The 21158-nt window shown below is 40.3% G+C and overlaps 1 protein-coding gene across 1 annotated transcript in view; it reads right to left on the reverse strand.

The window, feature by feature from the left end:
- Positions 1 to 21158, reverse strand: part of LOC134315046 (CUB and sushi domain-containing protein 1-like) — a 739302-nt gene that overhangs the window by 184346 nt on the left and 533798 nt on the right. Inside the window, exons 24-27 of the mRNA XM_062995960.1 lie at positions 18913 to 19104; positions 11653 to 11779; positions 5325 to 5527; positions 4834 to 5025 (exon numbers count right to left, since the gene is read on the reverse strand). Of these exons, the coding sequence (XP_062852030.1) occupies positions 4834 to 5025; positions 5325 to 5527; positions 11653 to 11779; positions 18913 to 19104 (714 nt within the window). The remainder of the gene's footprint in view (positions 1 to 4833; positions 5026 to 5324; positions 5528 to 11652; positions 11780 to 18912; positions 19105 to 21158) is intronic.

Below are 21158 nucleotides of genomic sequence, written 5' to 3' on the forward strand. Positions count from 1 at the left end.
TCTGTCCGGGTGTCCAACAGACCCACTTGGGCATGTCTGAGCAAGGGAAGGTTGTATGTGCTTTTTGTCCCCTCTTTCCCCATCGAGCCTGCATGGGTAATTTAAACTTTGTGATGCAAACATGGCAACAGGTTTGGGTAAAAGACAACGTTAATACAGACATTCTTTTACAAAATGCACTGTCTGCTCCATACATTATAGTACCAATGTCGTTTACAAAACTCTTTTTCTCAGCCCACATCGCAGGAGGTGTGGAGGAAATTTAAGCTCAGAACTGAATAAAACAATTAGAGGTCGAGGAACTGGCACAGGCAAGTGCATGCTGCAATTAAGGAAACAATAGACCAGCTAGCAGCTGGATTCCACAATAAAGCTGTGCACAGAGGACTGTTACATCTGTGTTAAATTCCTTTACAGTGGTCGAATTTTGAACAACACAATGCACAACATTAAATGACACATCCCATGAATTAAAGAAAGTTATCATTCCCAACCCTTGTCCACTATGGTGATCAAACCTGGGATTTGCTTCATGCTGATCAAGGTCGCAGTTGCTCTAAAGCCTACCCAAAAGACATGGGAGATGTTAGAAAACTTCAGGAAGAAGAGGACCACAATCAGACCTGTTACCATCATGGGTCAGAACATAGAACTGGTGGACAATTACAAGTATCTGGGTGTTTGGCTTGACAACAGACTGGACTGGAGGGCAAACACAGAGGCTGTGTACAGGACGAGACTCTAGACTCTACTTTCTGAGAAAGCTCAGGTCCTTTAATGTGTGCAACAAGATGTTGGCCATCTTTTACCAGTCGATTGTTGTGAAGCACTTTAAAGTTCGACAATTACTGACTGTAGTCCATCTATTTCTCTACATACCTTTTTAGCCTGCTTTCACCCTGTTCTTCAATGGTCAAGATCCCCACAGGACCACCAAAGAGCAGGTATTATTTGGGTGGTGGATCATTCTGAGCACTGCAGTGACACTGACATGGTGGTGGTGTGTTAGTGTGTGTTGTGCTGGTATGAGTGGATCAGACACAGCAGCACTGCTGGAGTTTTGAAATACCGTGTTTACTCACTGCCCACTCTATTAGACACTCCTACCTAGTTGGTTCACCTTGTAGATGTAAAGTGAGAGACCTTCATCAGTGGTCACAGGACGCTGCCCATGGGGCGCTGTTGGCTGGATATATTTTTGGTTGGTGGACTATTGTCAGTCCAGCAGTGACAGTGAGGTGTTTAAAAACTTCATCAGCATTGCTGTGTCTTATTCACTCATACCAGCACAACACACACTAACACACCACCACCATGTCAGTGTCACTACAGTGCTGAGAATGATCCACCACCTAAATAATACCTGCTCTGTAGTGGTCATGTGGGGGTCCTGACCATTAAAGAACAGCATGAAAGGGGGCTAACAAAGCATGCAGAGAAACAGATAGACTACAGTCAGTAATTGTAGAACTACAAAGTGCTTCTATATGGTAAGTGGAGCTGATAACATGGACAGTGAGTGTAGAAACAAGGAGGTGGTTTTAATGTTATATATATATTTATGGAAACTCACTTACTGACTTACAATTTGGAGTAGCCAATCGACTTACTGTCAGCTTGGTAGAAGGAGGAAGGAAAACTTTGTTACCCAGACTAAAACCTATGCCAAGCTTCTGACAGAGGGGAGGTCAAGAAGCCCAGAACCCTGGAACTGTGACGCACCCACACAACCTGCTGTGACACTCCAATAATAATAATAATAATAATAATCACTGAAATGTCAGATGTCTACAAGTATGAACTGTCTATGTGTCATGTTTGAGCAAACTTTGCAACCAATTACAGATTCAAAAAGTGATGAAAGATCAATTTTGGCCTCTATATAAAAATCCAGCAATGGGAGCAGAGATGAAGGGCACTTTTGAGGTCTTACCACAGATAAAATTTTAGCTTTCTGGCAGGCCTTCATATAAGCAGGATTTATTGAGCAGATTGCCAGTCCTTGCTGCTAAAATGAATTGTCGTAATATGATGCTAGCACTACCAAATTTTACTGTAGTGTTTATTGTGAGCCAAAAATTGAGGTCTGATAACAAAAAGACAGTTCAGTCAGTGCAGATCTATCATTCTTGGAGTTTTTGTTTTTTTTTACTTCTGTTTTAATTAAGAAACCCCACAAAAAATATCATTATTATTGTATGTTAAATAGATTATTATTTTTGTATTCACTGTTTTGCAGTGACCTTACTTAAATGAACCTGCATAAGAGAGAGAAGAAACACTTGTTTATGTACCATGTTTATATAGTGTTTATGTTAGTTCACTATGTTCATATATAAAAACACAAGGATTTGTGGGCGGCATGTACTTGAAAGGCTTAGTACATCAAGCTCTTAGTCTTCCTGAGATCAAACCTCTCATAAATTCAATAGAATCTTGAGATGAAGTATGTTACAAATTTGGGTGAATCGCTGAATATTAACAGACATTTACAGCCACCCTAAAGCCCCCCACCCCACTCCTAATGAGCTGGAGGATGGTGCCCTGTGGGATCTTCTCCCAGACCTGGATCAGGGCATCAGTGAGCTCCTGAACAGTCTGTGTTACTTGACGGGTCGGATGCAATGAGACATAACGTCCCATCACTTGGATTCAAATCTGGACAATGTGAGGGCCAATCAATGACCAGTGTATGGTCTAACAATGTCTCTGAGGAATCCATCCAAGTATCTAACAGCAGTCAGGATAATGTTGATTATCAAATGGAAATTTGTGCAATCCTCCAAGGATACGCCTCCATAGACCATCAATGACCCACCACCAAACGGTCATGCTAGACGATGTTGCAAGCAGCATAATATTTACCACAGCATCTCTAGACTCTTTCACATCTGTCACATGGGCTCAGTGTGAACCCACTTTCATATGAGCAGACAACAAACTCTTTTTTTTTATCCTTCCTGACTGGTTTTTCTCTAGTTTTGCTAGTGTCCATGTCACTAATGGAGCATACGGTGGTACCTGAAGTGCATTCAGGTTGCACACCTAGTCCAGCTCCTCCAGGATGATACATCTATACATAGTTGCAAGACAGTTTACTAAGTCTCTTAGCACTTTCTCAAGAGCAGGGTTGATATACCAGGACATAGGCCATCAAAAAGAGCAAACACAAAAAAAAAAGAGCTGAACAGTGCTGTAGAAGGGCATCAACCCAGCAGCGGGACTCGAGTTGCATGATGTTGGACTGTGAGCACAGGTCCCACTAGATGTCAGACCCTCATGCCACCCTCATGAATGCAGTTTGATTAGAAACATGCAAACCAGTAGCCTGCTGGAGGTCATATTGTAGAGCCTCCTTGCACAAAGTAGCAGATACCAGTCCTGCTGCTGGGTTGATGCCCTTCTATGGCGCTGTCTAGCTCTTTTTGTGTAACAGCCCATACCACAGTCCTGGTACCAAACAGTAAACTGATGACAATATGTATAGTTATACTATCCTGGAAGAGCTGGACCACCTGTGAAACCTAAATGCACTGCAGGTACCTCCTCATGCTACCAGTAGTGACAAGAACAAACTAGAGAAAATAAGTCAGGAAAGATAAAAAGAGAGTAATTGTCTGTTTCAAAAACCTTTTTTGGAGTTGTCTTGCTGTTGCTTCTCCAGTGCATCACTCTTGCTTTCTAACTGGACAGATTGATGTCCCTGAAATGTAACTGACTTAGTGTTATACTGTGATGATTAAGTGTTCCCTTCATTTTTTTAGCAGTGTAAGTCTCTTTGAATAAAAGTGTCTGCTAAATGTCATAGATGTAATTAAAGAGATAGACAGAGAGAGAGCGAGAGAGAGAGTTTGGCAAAAAAGGTACACCAATCAGGCAAAACATTATGACCACCTACTTGTTTATACACGCACTGTCCATTTTATCAGCTCCACTTACCATATAGAAGCATTTTGTTTTTCTACAATTACTGACTGTAGTCCATCTGTTTCTCTACATATCTTTTTAACCTGTTTTCACCCTGTTCTTCAATGGTCAGGACCCCCACAGGACCACCACAGAGCATTATTTGGGTGGTGGATCATTCTCAACACTGCAGTGACAATGACATGGTGGTGGTGTGTTAGTGTGTGTTGTGCTAGTATGAGTGGATCAGACACAGCAGCACTGCTAGAGTTTTTAAACACTGTGTCCACTCACTGTCCACTCTATTAGACACTCCTACCTTGTTGGTCCACCTTGTAGATGTAAAGTCAGAGACGATCACTCATCTATTGCTGCTGTTTGAGTTGGTCATCTTCTAGACCTTCATTAGTGGTCACAGGACGCTGCCCACGGGGCGCTGTTGGCTGGATATTTTTGGTTGGTGGACTATTCTCAGTCCAGCAGTGACAGTGAGGTGTTTCAAAACTCCATCATCACTGATGTGTCTTATCCACTCATACCAGCACAACACACACTAACACACCACCACCATGTCAGTGTCACTGCAGTGCTGAGAATGACCCACCACCTAAATAATGTCTACTCTGTAGTGGTCCTGTGGGGGTCCTGACTATTGAAGAACAGGGTGAAAACAGGCTAAAAACGTATGTAGTTCTACAATTACTGACTGTAGTCCATCTGTTTCTCCACAAAGTGCTTCTATATGGTAAGTTGAGCTGATAAAATGGACAGTGAGTGTAGAAACAAGGAGGGGGTTTTAATGTTATGGTTGATAACATTTAAATTGTGCAGTTTGAGACATCTATACAATTTGGGGGGTTGGTTATGATTATGAACACTTATAATGATCAAAAAAGCACCAAGACAATGACAACATTCAGAATTTACCTATGCATGTAGGTGGGTCAGGCTGCCAGAAGTAGCGGTTGTCGAGTTGAACACAGGTAATTTCAGACACCCCTTGAACTTGATAGCCGGGGTCACATTGAAAGGAAATGGTATCGCCTGGCTCTCTGCTGTCCCCATATCGGGTGCCGTTTTGTGGGATGCCTGGGTCGTTGCAAGTCGAAGCCGTGGTAGCTGGATTAATGAGGATAAAACTTGAATCATCTTAAGATCAAAAATAAGTCAATAGAGAGAATTCAAGAGGCCTGCTCTTATATTTAAATATACCATGCTGTGAGGAAAACATAACAGCGTCCATATTCATCTGGTATTTGCTGCAGATCTACAGTCTTACCTCCTCCCATCCGCCCACCAACTATGTTGTATTTTTTACACTGTTTATTCTAAAGTGTTATGTAAAAACTACAAAGTGAGCAGAAACATGGGCAGATTATGCAAGGCAATAAAAGAGAATGAGTGCATGAGTGACTCACTGGAAAACTGAATGGAAAAGCCAGATTTGCTGATGAAGTAGTCGCTGTCGAAGTGAAGCGTGAGGATGTTAAAGGTGCTGTGAGTGTCCTCGGGTAGGAGTGAGCCGCTCCACTCCTTCAGAAGAATGCCGTTCTCGGCTGGGCCATCCCACACCTTCAGGATGTCGTGGTCCACCTCTGTGTCGAAGACGATGAAGTGAAGGCTAGGAAAAAAAATGTAATTTAAGCATACATACAGTCAGATACACTCTGAACACACATTAACCTGCAGCTGTACTGAACTGTACAAAATCCACCAGCATCATTGGTGTATTTGACCTGCTGCTGTCTACACAACATTGCACTGCATTACACACTCTACGGCATCACTGGTGCATTTGACCTGCAGGTATTCACAAAACATTGCACTGCATTGCACAAACACCACTACATCATTGGTGCATCCACAAATTATTGCACGGCATAGCATAAACCCCACTGCATCACTGGTGCATTTGACCTTCTGCTATCTACGAAGCATTGCACTGAACTGCACAAAACCCCATTGCATTTGTCTTGCTGTTGTCCACAGATTATTGCACTGCATTGCACAAACTCTACTGCATCACTGGTGCATCTGACCTGCTGCTCCCAAGGATTATTGAACTGCATTGTACAAACCCCACTGCATCACTGGTGCATCCACAGATTATTGGACTGCATTGCACAAACCGCACTGCATCACTGGTGCATCTGACCTGCTGCTCTCCAAAGATTATTGAACTGCATTGTACAAACCCCACTGCATCACTGGTGCATCCACAGATTATTGGACTGCATTGCACAAACCACACTGCATCAGTGGTGCTTTTGACCTGCAGCTATACACAAAACATTGTACTGCATTGTACAAACTCTATTGCATCATTGGTGCATTTGACCTGCAGCTGTACACAGATTATTGCACTGCACTGAACAACACCACTGCATCATTGGTGCATTTGACCTGCAGCTGTACACAGATTATTGCACTGCACTGAACAACACCACTGCATCACCGATGCATTTGACCTGCAGCTGTACACAGATTATTGCACTGCACTGAACAACACCACTGCATCACTGGTGCATTTGACCTGCAGCTATACACAAAACATTGCACTGCATTGCACAAACTCTATTGCATCATTAGTGCTTTTGACCTGCAGCTGCACACAGATTATTGCACTGCACTGAACAACACCACTGCATCATTGGTGCTTTTGACCTGTTGCTGTCCACAGATCACTGAACTGCATTGCACAAACTCTGCTGCATCACTGATGCATTTGACCTGCTGCCGTCCACAGATCACTACACTGCATTGCAAAAACCCCACTGCATCACTGGTGTTTTTGACTTTCTGCTGTCCACAAAACATTGCACTGCATTGCACAAACTCCACTGCATCACTGGTGCATCAGACTTGCTGCTCTTCACAGATTATTGCACTGCATTGCACAAACTCTACTACATAACTGTAGTTAGCCTCCTTTCTGTTGACCTGCTGTTGTCCACAGATAATTGCACTGCATTGCATATAATCTTACTGCATGAGTGATGCAACTGACCTGCTGCTCTTTACAAATCACTGGACGGCACTGCACAAACTGTACTGCATCACTGGTGCATCTGACCTGCTGCTGTCCACAAAACATTGCAGTGCATTGCATAAAGCCCCTGCATCATTGGTGCATCTACAGATTATTGCACGGCATAGCACAAACTCCACTGCATCATTGGTGCATTCGACCTGCAGCTGTACACAGATTATTGCACTGCACTGCACTGAACAACAACACTGCATTATTGGTGTATTTGACCTGCAGCTGTACACAGATTATTGCACTGCACTGAACAACACCACTGCATCATTGGTGTTTTTGACCTGCTGCTGTCCACAGATCACTGCACTGCATTGCACAAACTTCACTGCATCACTGGTGCATCAGACTTGCTGCTCTTCAAAGATTATTGCACTGCTGGACTGTATTTAATTACAACTGCAATTTACTTTTACAACAACAGCAATAATAACTAGTGCAACATATATGCTTTTCTATAATACTAGCTAATGAAAAATTCAGAACAGTGGAAGTGCTTTTTATGAGATTTTATTGTAGCAGAGTTCCTATACAAGGTCCTAAGTTAACCCCACTGGGATACATTAAACTAAGTTGATTCTAATGTGTTTGGGCACTGGTTAACTCAAACTGTACACAAAGTAATCCTCACTCCTTCTTTTTCTTTACTGGCTTGCATATATCAAAGGTCCCTCGGCTATCCAATTACATTTGGCACTCTGCTGTGCGAATTGTAGCTTTAATTATATAGACTGAACCAAGCTGTGGTTGTTTCTCACATCAACTACTGTAATGTTGGTGGACTGAAAACACTGAGACAAACCATTTATCACATTTATCAGTTCATTTAACCATTAATCAGTCTAAACAGAAGAGCTGACTGGTCTTTTGGAACTAGTGAATGTAATCTACCATCTATCTATCTATCCATATATACAGTGTATCACGAAAGTGAGTACACCCCTCACATTTCTGCAAATATTTCATTATATCTTTTCATGGAACAACACTATAGACATGAAACTTGGATATAACTTAGAGTAGTCAGTGTACATCTTGTATAGCAGTGTAGATTTACTGTCTTCTGAAAATAACTCAACACACAGCCATTAATGTCTAAATAGCTGGCAACATAAGTGAGTACACCCCACAGTGAACATGTCCAAATTGTGCCCAAATGTGTCGTTGTCCCTCCCTGGTGTCATGTGTCAAGGTCCCAGGTGTAAATGGGGAGCAGGGCTGTTAAATTTGGTGTTTTGGGTACAATTCTCTCATACTGGCCACTGGATATTCAACATGGCACCTCATGGCAAAGAACTCTCTGAGGATGTGAGAAATAGAATTGTTGCTCTCCACAAACATGGCCTGGGCTATAAGAATATTGCTAACACCCTGAAACTGAGCTACAGCATGGTGGCCAAGATCATACAGCGGTTTTCCAGGACAGGTTCCACTCGGAACAGGCTTCGCCAGGGTCGACCAAAGAAGTTGAGTCCACGTGTTCGGCGTCATATCCAGAGGTTGGCTTTAAAAAATAGACACATGAGTGCTGCCAGCATTGCTGCAGAGGTTGAAGACGTGGGAGGTCAGCCTGTCAGTGCTCAGACCATACACCGCACACTGCATCAACTCGGTCTGCATGGTCGTCATCCCAGAAGGAAGCTGACGCACAAGAAAGCCAGCAAACAGTTTGCTGAAGACAAGCAGTCCAAGAACATGGATTACTGGAATGCCCTGTGGTCTGACGAGACCAAGATAAACTTGTTTTACTCAGATGGTGTCCAGCATGTGTGGCGGCGCCCTGGTGAGAAGTACCGAGACGACTGTATCTTGCCTACAGTCAAGCATGGTGGTGGTAGCATCATGGTCTTGGGCTGCATGAGTGTTGCTGGCACTGGGGAGCTGCAGTTCGTTGAGGGAAACATGAATTCCAACATGTACTGTGACATTCTGAAACAGAGCATGATCCCCTCCCTTCGAAAACTGGGCCTCATGGCAGTTTTCCAACAGGATAATGACCCCAAACACAACCTCCAAGATGACAACTGCCTTGCTGAGGAAGCTGAAGGTAAAGGTGATGGACTAAACCCAATTGAGCACCTGTGGCGCATCCTCAAGTGGAAGGTGGAGGAGTTCAAGGTGTCTAACATCCACCAGCTCCGTGATGTCATCATGGAGGAGTGGAAGAGGATTCCAGTAGCAACCTGTGCAGCTCTGGTGAATTCCATGCCCAGGAGGGTTAAGGCAGTGATAATAATGGTGGTCACACAAAATATTGACACTTTAGGCACAATTTGGACATGTTCACTGTGGGGTGTACTCACTTATGTTGCCAGCCATTTAGACATTAATGGCTGTGTGTTGAGTTATTTTCAGAAGACAGTAAATCTACACTGCTATACAAGCTGTACACTGACTACTCTAAGTTATATCCAAGGTTCATGTCTATAGTGTTGTCCCATGAAAAGATATAATAAAATATTTGCAGAAATGTGAGGGGTGTACTCACTTTTGTGATACACTGTATATATATATATATATATATATATACCGATCAGCCATAACATTAAAACCACCTCCTTGTTTCTACACTCACTGTCCATTTTATCAGCTCCACTTACCATATTAAAGCACTTTGAAGTTCTACAATTACTGACTGTGGTCCATCTGTTTATCTACACATCTTTTTAGCCTGTTTTCACCCTGTTCTTTAATGGTCAGGACCCCTACAGGACCACCACAGAGCAGGTATTATTTCGGTGTTGGATCATTCTCAGCACTGCAGTGACACTGTCATGGTGGTGTGTTAGTGTGTGTTGTGCTGGTATGAGTGGATCAGACACAGCAGCGCTGCTGGAGTTTTTAAATACCGTGTCCACTCACTGTCCACTCTATTAGACACTCCTACCTAGTTGGTTGTAGATGTAAAGTCAAAGACGATCACTCATCTATTGCTGCTGTTTGAGTTGGTCATTTTCTAGAGCTTCATCAGTGGTCACAGGACGATGCCCATGGGGTGCTGTTGGCTGGATTTATTTTTGGTTGGTGGACTATTCTCAGTCCAGCAGTGACAGTGGGGTGTTGAAAAACACAGCATTGCTGTGTCTGAGCCACTCATACCAGCACAACACACACTAACACACAACCATGTAACTGCAGTGCTGAGAATGATCCACCACCTAAATAATACCTGCTCTGTGGTGGTCCGGTGGGGGTCCTGACCATTAAAGAACAGCATTAAAGGGGGCTAACAAAGCATGCAGAGAAATAGATGGACTACAGTCAGTAATTGTAGAACTACAAAGTACTTCTATATGGTAAGTGGAGCTGATAAAATGGACAGTGAGTGTAGAAACAAGGAGGTGGTTTTAATGTAATGGCTGATCGATGTATACATACATATTTAAACATTATTTACATTATTTATAAAAGATCTACATTTATCAAAATACTCATTAAATATCAGAGAACAAACACACATTTGCACCCTCACATCTAGGCGGACTTTAGTATCTCTAATCAACCTGACTGCGTTTCTTGGACTGTGGGAGGAAACCAGAACACCCAGAGAAAATCCACACAGACACGGGGAGAACATGCTCCACAAAAAAAGGACTTGGGTCGCTCCATGTGGAAATCAAACCCAGGACCTTCTTGCTGTAATGCGACAGTGCTACCCACCAAGCCACCATGCTGCCCTTGTTTCATATCAGTCGCATCAAATATTTTATAACTTAGATTTTACTTAGGCAATGTTAGCACATAGCTGACAGACTTGGTAATTAAGTTAATTAGGGTAATTAATTCTTAAGACACGTAGAAAATAACAGGAGTTTCTGGGGACTTTCCCATAGTCTAATAAAGACTCTAATGTCGAATGTAATTGGCTCATAATTGTAAAGCTTAATATGTGATGTCTAGGAAGGTGATTTTGCAGAAACTATTTCAAATGGAAGAAAATCTGCACAGTTATCAGAGTCAAAGAGAATTAGACTATTTACATTTTTGGCTATAACTGTAAAGTAAATTATAAGTGGTTTTGAGTAAGTAATGATGGCATTCACAGCATATTTCCTAACCAGTTTACCAGCATAAAATTGCCCAATGGTAATGGTAAAGTATATTCAAATGTCAGGTATATTCAAAAGTATGTTTAAAAAGTGAAGTATGTTCAAAATGATTTTTCTGATTATCCTTCTCTAGTAACCATGTAAAACATTAGAAAAGATTGCCTCAAAATTGTGGCCATTATGTTTTTTTTTTTTTACTTAAATTAATTTACTTAAATTAATTCTCTTTTCATCAGAAGTACCTGTCTCTGTAAACATGCTACTCTTGCAATGTAATGACTAATTTAATCTAACAACCACTTGTTATAATTAGAATCCGGCATTCGAGAGGTTTTAACCATTTAAAACTGGTACAATGTTAAACTTAAATAAGTTGAAAGACATTCAGCAGTTTTGTGAAATCACCGGGTTGCTGCAATTGCTTCTTAAATCGATGTTCAGCCCCGTTTTCAAAAGTCATATTGGCTTATCTCTGCTTGTGTTCAGCTGTGTTTTGTGTTGTTTTCTTGCCTCTTATGATAATGGGTTTGAAAGAACAGAAGTCATTTAGCAATAAGCCTGGTGGCTGGGTGGCAACGAAAATAGCATGCCACCTTTTAACGTTTGTGGGAATTAGCATAACACATCAAGTTGTGGTTATTAGGTTGAAATTTTTACCTGATGGTTTTTCCAATGTCTTCCTCAATGGACCAAGTGCAGTGGAGGTTGTTGTCATATGGCGCGGGGTAGCCTGGGGACAGGATTCGACCAGATGTGGCACCGCTGATGTGGCCTCCACACTCAGCTAAAACAGAGAGATACAAAAGAATATTCTGAGTTATACATACTGTGTTTTTATTACATTTTTTGATTGTTTTGTTACAACAGTTGTACTAAAACAACTAGACTGCTTTAACAAAGGGTTAGGGTTAAAAAAAACTTAGTTCCTCAGTTTTCAGTTAACTACAGTTCCGCAGCCTTGGACAGGCCTCTTCTAGTAATTCAGTCAATGAACTAGTAGACAGTAGACTAAATTGCAGAGGACATTGGCTGCAACTGAAGGTGATCAGCAAAGGGCCTTTATTAAAGAAGAAGACCTTAATAAATAAAAGCAGCAGAATAAAGTGGCCAAATGAGACAAATGCCCCATGGTTAAATAAGACAACATAGACCTTACTGGATTTAATTTTATATACTGTAGTATGTGTGGTTTAAATGTAGCTTAGTCTATCAGCCAAGTAACATCTTTTTCAATGTTAAATGTTGAGGTGGCTGATCTGCATTGTTCAGAAAATGGATGTTGTGCAGAACAGACAGAGCTTTCAATTTTGCCAGAAAGCTTAAACTGGAAAGACAATCTGTCTTTTAGAAAGACAGTGATGTATAAAGGTACAAGTATCTTAAAAGAAATGTATTTGAATACAATGGTGTATAAAGTATAAAAGTACAAGTATCTTAAAAAATGTACTTGAATACAGTGGTGTATAAAGTATAAAAGTATCTTGAAGTATCTGATGTTTAATGTACTTAAGTATCAAAAGTAATTTTCTGAGATTAAATGTACTTAAGTATTGGAAGTAGAAGTGAAAGTAAATGCTGTTAATGAAAATGCATGCAATCAGAATTTTGAAAAATATGAAGATTGTTCTTTCAAGCATGTAAAGCACCTTAACAATGGAGCCGACCCTACACCTACAGAAGAACGAGGTCCTCACAACATAAGAATTTCTAGAACAAAATACATTTCCCTTCTTTCCTCTGAACATCACAATCACCTGTTTTCAACAGCTTAAAAGAATAATAATCAGAATTCTTCAAAATTCTGTCCGCTTGCATTTTTATTAAAAGCATTTGCTTGCACTTCTACTTTCAATACTTAAGTACGATTAATATCAGAAAAGTTGTAATACTTAAGTACATTAAACATCAGATACTTTAAGACTTTTAATCAAGTAATATTCTAAGAGGTGACTTCAATTTCTATCAAAGTAAATTTCTGGTAAGATATTTGTACTTTTATACTTTATATACCACTGCACTTTTGACACTTGATCAGACAACACGTGCCAGCCTTCGCTCCCCACGAGCGTCAATGAGCCATGGCCGCCCATGACCCTGTCACCAGTTTACCACTGTTCCTTCCTTGGACCACTTTTGATAGATACTGACCACTGCAGACCGGGAACACCCCACAAGAGCAGCAGTTTTGGAGATGCTCTGACCCAGTCGTCGAGCCATCACAATTTGGCCCTTGTCAAACTCGCTCAATTCCTTACGCTTGCTCATTTTTCCTGCTTCTAACACATCAGCTTTGAGGATAAAATGTTCACTTGCTGCCTAATATATCCCACCTACTAACAGGTGCCGTGATGAAGAGATAATCAGTGTTATTTACTTCACCTGTCAGTGGTCATTATGTTATGCCTGGTCAGTGTATAATTATATATTATGTTGGCTTTCACTTTTCATTTATGTCCATATAAGAAGTATAATAAGTTTTTTTATTTCTATGCAGCTCTTCGATTTTATTGCACACTGGAAATTGTCCCAAATGCTGTAACACAAAAAAAAATGAAAGAGTATTAAAACCAAGTCCCCATGACCACATTGCTCTGTGCCACCCACTCAGCAAACAAATGACTTTAATATTAAAAACAAGCATCTAATTAAAAATGTGTTTATATTTACAAAATATAATTAAGTTGGTCAATAAAAACATCAAATCATTTATTTTTTTTGTTATTTTGTCAGTTGAATTAGGTGTAAAATTACAAATATATATATATACATTTACTCTTTGGTCTTTGCTGTTAGTGACATTTCCTGACTAATGATTAATTCAACTAGCTAAATAGCACGTAATACTTTTTATTATTAAGCCTAGTTAATTATGTTACAGACCAAAAAATGAAACTAGGAAAAGCACTTAGAAGCAGTAATTTGCCCGTTAGGGTTTGCTTTTAAATTTATGACTTGTCCACCCCTGCAAATTACACATGCACCTCACAATCCACACCCCATATTTCACCAACTGACCTACAAATCTTCTGACAGCTTCACTCCCTCCTGATTGTACAATCTGCTCATCTACTTGCAATTTATTTGTAGTTAAATTAGAGCAGTTTTACTTCCTCTCATATATATGAAGTCATGAGAAAAGCTCTGACTGCATCCTCTTGCTCCATGTGACTGCTACACGTATACATGACACATCATATCGCCATTATGGGTGTTTTCTGTTTTGTTACCTCTACTTCGTACTTAGAATAGAAAAAATTCTATTTTTTTTTTTTAAAGATTATTCTTTAACCATGAAAACTGCAATTGAGCTCTGTCCAGTATTATTTTCAGTTAATCGACTGAGTAAAAAAAGGGGGCGGCACGGTGGCTTAGTGGGTAGCACTGTCGCCTCACAACAAGAAGGTCCTGGGTTCGATCCCCAGGTGGGGTGGTCCGGGTCCTTTCTGTGTGGAGTTTGCATGTTCTCCCCGTGTCCGCGTGGGTTTCCTCTGGGTTCTCCGGTTTCCTCCCACAGTCCAAAAAAAAAAAAAAACATGCCACCAGGCTAATTGGAAACACTGAATTGTCCTATAGATACCTAGCCGCTAGATGCAAAAACCAGTGCATTGTAGTGCCTGTCCCAAGCCCGGATAAAATAGGGAGGGTTGTGTCAGGAAGGGCATCTGGTGTAAAAATTTTGCCAAATCGATGCGCGGATCGTGATCCGCCGAGAGCCGACGCCGCAACCAAACGAGACAAAAGGCCAAGGAAAAGAAGAAGAAGAAGACTGAGTAAAAAAAGATTAGTTTGAACATTTTTGCAAACAGAGCAATTCAATGTGCATAAAAGTGCTAAAATTGTTACATAAAATTTAATTAGATAAATGTTTGCTGCTCAATCACTAACCCTCGATTGAACATTAACCATGTGGTATAAATGATGTTCTCAGATGAAATCTGATGTTTAATCACTCAATCAATCAATACATTACTCTCAAGCCAATTTTGAAGAAATGATCTGTAAGATAAATCTACAACTATGTAACAGTTGTATGTGAAAAGTTTACAACTGGTATGGCATTTCTTGGACAGCAGACTTCACATAACAGCTAAAACAGTTACCATGACATTTGTTATTTGCCTTTGTTATTTGGAGCTTTTTTCTCCCAGTGTAAAACAAAATACCTTGTGTTTTTTTTTTATGGGATGCTGTATTTGTTTCTAAAATAAAAAACTATTTATTGCTTCTAATATATCAGTACAGAAAAATATCATGTGAGACAGCACACACAACACAATCACTGCAAGACTAAATACAGCGTGTAGTGAGTCCACTATCAATGTTTCTATTATAAGTACTTCAGGCATTATGGTAGTATGAAATTTGAAATGCAGCAGGGTGACCATATGTTAGTTTTTTTAAAAAGGACACTTGTGGTAAGATGGCAGCATGGGGAAAACAGGCATCTGGACTGAAGTGGGTGTGGTGGGGGTGTTGTATTGGGGTAAGGGTTTGACCAATGCATCAATAATGCAACTATGTTGTTGAACTTTAATAATAAACAGCTACTCTCTAACAAGACAACTAAGAAATGTCTTTACAGTCAGATAAGCTAAGTCCTTTCCATTTAGCGTTTGGCCCTAAACAATAAAAATAAATACAAATAAAATAGTTACAGCTATTTCGACAGAATGTGGCATGCAGTCCATTGATCTGTAGCTGTTGTGATGCTTCGTGGTGTGAAATGCAAAAACTCCCTCTGCAACAGTAACAGTATCCTCTGTTTTACTCAAAAATAGTTAATTTACCTGACAAACTCTCTCCTTTAGCTGTTTAAATTTTTTTTTTTTTATTCATCTGTGAATGTTTATTTGCACTTGAGCATTTTTAAGAGGAGTGCGAGAAAGCGGGACCTTAAGAGAAAGGTGAAATCAGTGCAAAAACACACAAAGAATAGTGTGTGCAGACTTTAAAAGCCGAATCCCAAAAATTCTTCAGGCCCAAAATAGAGGACATGTCCGGGGAAAAAAGAACGTATAAGATGCAGCCCACATGAATGTAAGCACACATTCTCATGTAACATTTATTATTATATTGTTTTTAGGTAAGTGTATTATATCAGGATTAAATCTTCCCTGTCCTGGTTTATGATGGACGATACTCACAAATCAAAGCATCCAGCTAACAACTTGAGGATTAAACTCTCACACTTGACAGCGGACAGTAATTTGCCGGAGTCGATGTAAAATAATTGCTGCCATGTAAACGTAGAATAGAAATAAAATTTGATTTGCAGAAGCAAGACACTCACTTGTAAATGTCTATCAAATGCTGCTATGATAGATTATTTAATAATGTTGGTTGTTCCAGAGTCATAAAGGTGAACAACTTACTTATGTTTGTATAATATGAAGTCTAGCATCTTACTTTTCTCATGTTTCTACTGAGAAAATCAGTTTCTATTTTAATTCTGTTAAGCCCCATTTCACATCTCAAACGTTTCATTTATTCAAAATTGTGCAGACATCGTTACCTGTACAGGCAAAAATCCAACATTCTCTGCTAGTGGGCGCTCAAAAAGTGGTTTAGGGTAAAAAGTTAAATTTGGAGCGCAGAGGCAGGGCATATTTTAACTACAAAATCTAAATCATCGCATGATTGCGTATGTTTTGGGGAAGGAGGTGGGTGGCAGAAAGCCCGGAAGAGATTAGTGTTCTGTATGTATGTGTTACTGCATTGCACTTTAGTGATTCTGGGGACACCGGACCCACCACGACCCCGACCCCAATAAAACAGTAGTTAAAAATAATGTTATTAGCTTATATGTGCAAATGCCTAGTATGTATTATTAGTTGTTGGATTGAGCCCCGGTAGTCACCGTTTAAGTAAATTTTTTGTAATTATTTAGTTAAATAGACAAAACATTAATGTTAATAATGATAAAAAGCTCTATTGTTTTAGAGATACACCGAGCAGGCTGAAGGAAGGAAGGAAGGAAGGAAGGTAGGAAGGAAGGAAGGAAGGAAGGGAGGGAGGGAGGGAGGGAGGGAGGGAGGGAGGGAGGGAGGAAAGAAAGAAAGAAAGAAAGAAAGAAAGAAAGAAAGAAAGAAAGAAAGAAAGAAAGAAAGAAAGAAAGAAAGAAAGAAACAGCTTTACCATGCTGACTAATTCAAACTAATGAACACAATGACCGCTCCAGGCAATGCCATCCATTTTACCCGCCAAGCACCTGCAGTATATCTCATTCAAGCCATTTTAATTACGGAACTGAGATTAGGGCGATGCGAAACAGAACAGCACCATGTGTCTCTTCTTAGTTGTACACATTGTAGGACTTCTGGGCTGCTTTAAGCTAGCATTAGTGGAGAGACCGCTTTCATACTAATGAAGACAGATCTTTTTGCTGTCATTTCTGGCTATTATTTTGACCCTCAGTTCTCAGCTCTCTTATTGATATGTCTAACAGATTAGGGTTAAAGAGATACTTGTGCTGCCACTACACAACAACTCAGTGTTCAGAATAAAACATGAGGGAGAACTAAAAGTGGAGGATCCATGTGCACTTCCATGGTAGAAAGGGACATTATAGAGTAAACAAAGGCTAAATCTATACATTTAACAAAGACCTAGACCTACCATTAGCTACATCAGCATAGCTACAAGTCAGTCATCATCCTATCATAGCTTGACTTACATATCACACATTTCTATTGGAAAACATAATCAGTATTTAAATAATATGTAACAATATGTAATAAAGAATAGAAAATAATAAAAGAGGATAGAAAGGAAGGAGTGAGGGACGGAGGAAGGAAAGCAGAAAGGAAGAAAGAAAGGATGGTTAGGAGGGAAGGGAGTGAGGAAGTAAGTACGACAAAAAAATGGAAGGATGGATGGAGGAAGGAAGAAAGAATAAAAAAAGGACAGACAGAAGAACAGAGGGAGAGAGGAAAGAAGTAAGGAAGGAAGAGAAAGGGACAAAGAAAGGAAGGACAGATGGAAGAACAGAAGGAGGGATGGAGGGAGAGAGGAAAGAAGTAAGGAAGGAAGAGAAAGGGACAAAGAAAGGAAGGACAGACGGAAGAACAGAAGGAGGGATGGAGGGAGAAAGGAAGGAAGAAAGGATGGAAGAGAAAGGGACAAAGAAAGGAAGGACAGACATAAGAACAGAAGAAAGGATGGAGGGAGAAAGAAAGGAAGGACAAATTGGAAAGAGGGAGGAAGAAAGGAAGGAAGGAAGGAAGGAAGGAAGGTGGATGGATGGAGGGAGGGATGGAGGGAGGGAGGGAGGGAGGATGGAAGGGAGGAAGGAAGGAAGGAAAGATGGAGGGAGGGAGGGAGGGAGGGAGGAAGGAAGGAAGGAAGGAAGGAAGGAAGGAAGGAAGGAAGAAAGGAAGGAAGGAAGAAAGAAAGGAAAGAAGGAAGAAATGAAAGAAGAAATGAAGGAGGGAGTGAGGAGGAAGGAAGGAAGAAAGAGAGGATGGATGGTTGGAGGGAGGAAGGAAGGAAGGAAGGAAGGAAGGAAGGAAGGAAGGAAGGAAAAAAGAAAGGAAAGTAAAGACGGAAGAAATGAAAGAAGAAATGAAGGAGGGAGTGAGGAAGGAGGGAGGGAGTGAGGGAGGAGGGAAGAAGGAGGGAAGAAGAAGGAAGGACGGAAAAAAGGAAAAAAGAAAGAAGGAAAGAAAGAAGGAGGGAAGGACGGAAGGAGGGAATGAAGGAAGGAAGGAATCCTATCAGAATCAGTGCTATGATGCAATGCAGTGGCAACTGCTACAAAGGCAGACCAATAACTGTGCCAGGAAATATTAATTAATATTACTAATCACATTTAGTCAGTATATTTGATTAGCTTATTAAGTATACCTAATATACACTGTTATTAAAAACCTGAAGCATGTTGTATGATATCCGCTTGTCTCATATTAATAAAGCACTCACCGACACAGGTTGGCAATGGTTTGTCCCAAACACGGCGGTCCCCACTCAGACAGGTCAGTGTGCTGCTGCCATGCAGAGTGTATCCAGGATTACAGCTGTACAGAACAAACGTATTGGCAAAATGTCCGTCATCCTGGATCTTGTAGCCATAATTAGGAGTCCCTGGTTCTTCACATTTCACAAGGTCAAAGCCTAGAAAAAAGGACAGGATGCAGAAAGGCCATTAGAATGACAAATAGAGAAAAAAGGAGTCCCTCTGGAACACCCTCTCCCCCTCTCCTAAATCAGCAGGGACTGATTTTTGCTTAATAATGACATTAAGGTTGTTTTATGAATATGGCACCTGCTTACCTCAGATGCCAATGCAGCCCCAGGCGACCCATTTTAAATTAATATTGACACAACATATGCTCGAGCGAAAGATCATCTTTTATCAGTTCGTATGCACAGTAACCGTGCAATTCATAATACCCCCCATGTTCCAACTGCATTTTAAAGCACTATCAAATGTCTTGTAAAACCACACGAGCTGAAACAGAGCATGTGTTCATTTATATTGCTGCTGCTGTGTGCACTCAGACGGCAGGAAAAACAAGAGAAATATTCATTTATAAATGCTTTAATGGCTATTAAAATGGCTAATTAATTACAAATATGAAGTTTTCTTTATGTTTAGTAACTCTAAATAAAATAAACAAACAAATAAAAATAATAATAAAAATAATATTACATAAATAAATATTTTAGTGAGGCTAAGGGTGTCATCGTTACCTCCAAAAGCTCCAAAACTGTAAACTGATCAAATCTGATCTTTCAATAATTAAAGAGTTCCAGAAGCAGCTTTCTACCCTTAACTGAACAAAAGCTAGGTTAATCAGCCCGTCTGTCGTATATGGTAATAAAACATTATGGCAGCATGGGTTGGCATATTATTCCTTTCACTGCATTACAAAGAATAGTTCTTTTTTAGCTATTAGTATGCTACTTGTCATAGCCTGCCTTACAATTTCACAGCTTGGTACACAGGCTTTCAGACACTAGAGCTGGCTAGTTAGCCAGACTGTTAGCTGTCGGTTACTAAATACACACACTTATGGCATACACCGATCAGACATAACATTATGACCACCTTTCTAATACGTATTGTGTTGGTCCCCCTTTTGCTGCCAAAACAGCCCTGCAACTGTGATGCACTGTGTCCTTTCACTGACACCTTTATATCAGAACCAGCATTAACTCCTTCAGCAGTTTGAGCTACAGTACCTTGTCTGTTAGATCAGACCACACGGACCAGCCTTCGCTCCCTACGTGCATCAATGAGTCTTGGCCGTCCATGACCCTGTCGCCGGTTTACCACTGTTCCTTCCTTGGACCACTTTTGATAGATACTGACCACTGCAGACCGGGAACACCCACAGGAGCTGCAGTTTTGGAGATGCTCTGATTTGGTCCTTGTCAAACTCGCTCAAATCCTTATGCTTGCTCATTTTTCCTGCTTATAACACATCAACTTTGAGGATAAAATGTTCACTTGCTGCCTAATATATCCCACCCACCAACAGGTGCCATGATGAAGAGATAATGAGTGTTTATACTTCATTTACTTCAGCTGTCAGTGGTCATAATGTTGTGCCTCGTCAGTGTACAGTATATTGACATGATAATTGCTAATATGTAAAAAACTAGAAATGTAATTACAAAAAAACAGACTTTCTCTTTAAATATGCATTAATGAATATCAACAGTTATGTTGAATGTTTACATGTGTTTACATGTGTGCCCATATGCATGATAGATCTTTAAGTCTATGTTACTGTAGTAGAATGTTGACAGTTACAGTGAATTTTGAGCTATGATGAAATCAGAGACAGATCACTTACTGTAAATATGGTTGGCCAACCAACTCATTCTTATTATAATAGGCTAATAGGAGGATAGGCTAATCAGCCAACTTGCCACATTCTAACTTTTATCTACATTTGTACATCCATAGGATCCACACTGACCAGATGATGTTTGGGTGGTGGACTATTCTCAGCACTGCAATGACACTAACATGCTAATGACATGGTGGTGTGTGTTGTACTTGTATGAGTCCATCAGCTGCAACAGTGTGGTTAGGATTTTTAAATACTGTTTAATAAATTTAATTGGCCTTTTGATTATGAACACCCATTCTGTTAGCACTTGTTGCAGGCACACAGTTAAAGACTAGAGTTTTTTATTTACAAGGGATCACTTTTATA

This window comes from Trichomycterus rosablanca, chromosome 5 (assembly GCF_030014385.1).
Source record: "Trichomycterus rosablanca isolate fTriRos1 chromosome 5, fTriRos1.hap1, whole genome shotgun sequence".
In the NCBI taxonomy this organism is placed as follows: domain Eukaryota; kingdom Metazoa; phylum Chordata; class Actinopteri; order Siluriformes; family Trichomycteridae; genus Trichomycterus; species Trichomycterus rosablanca.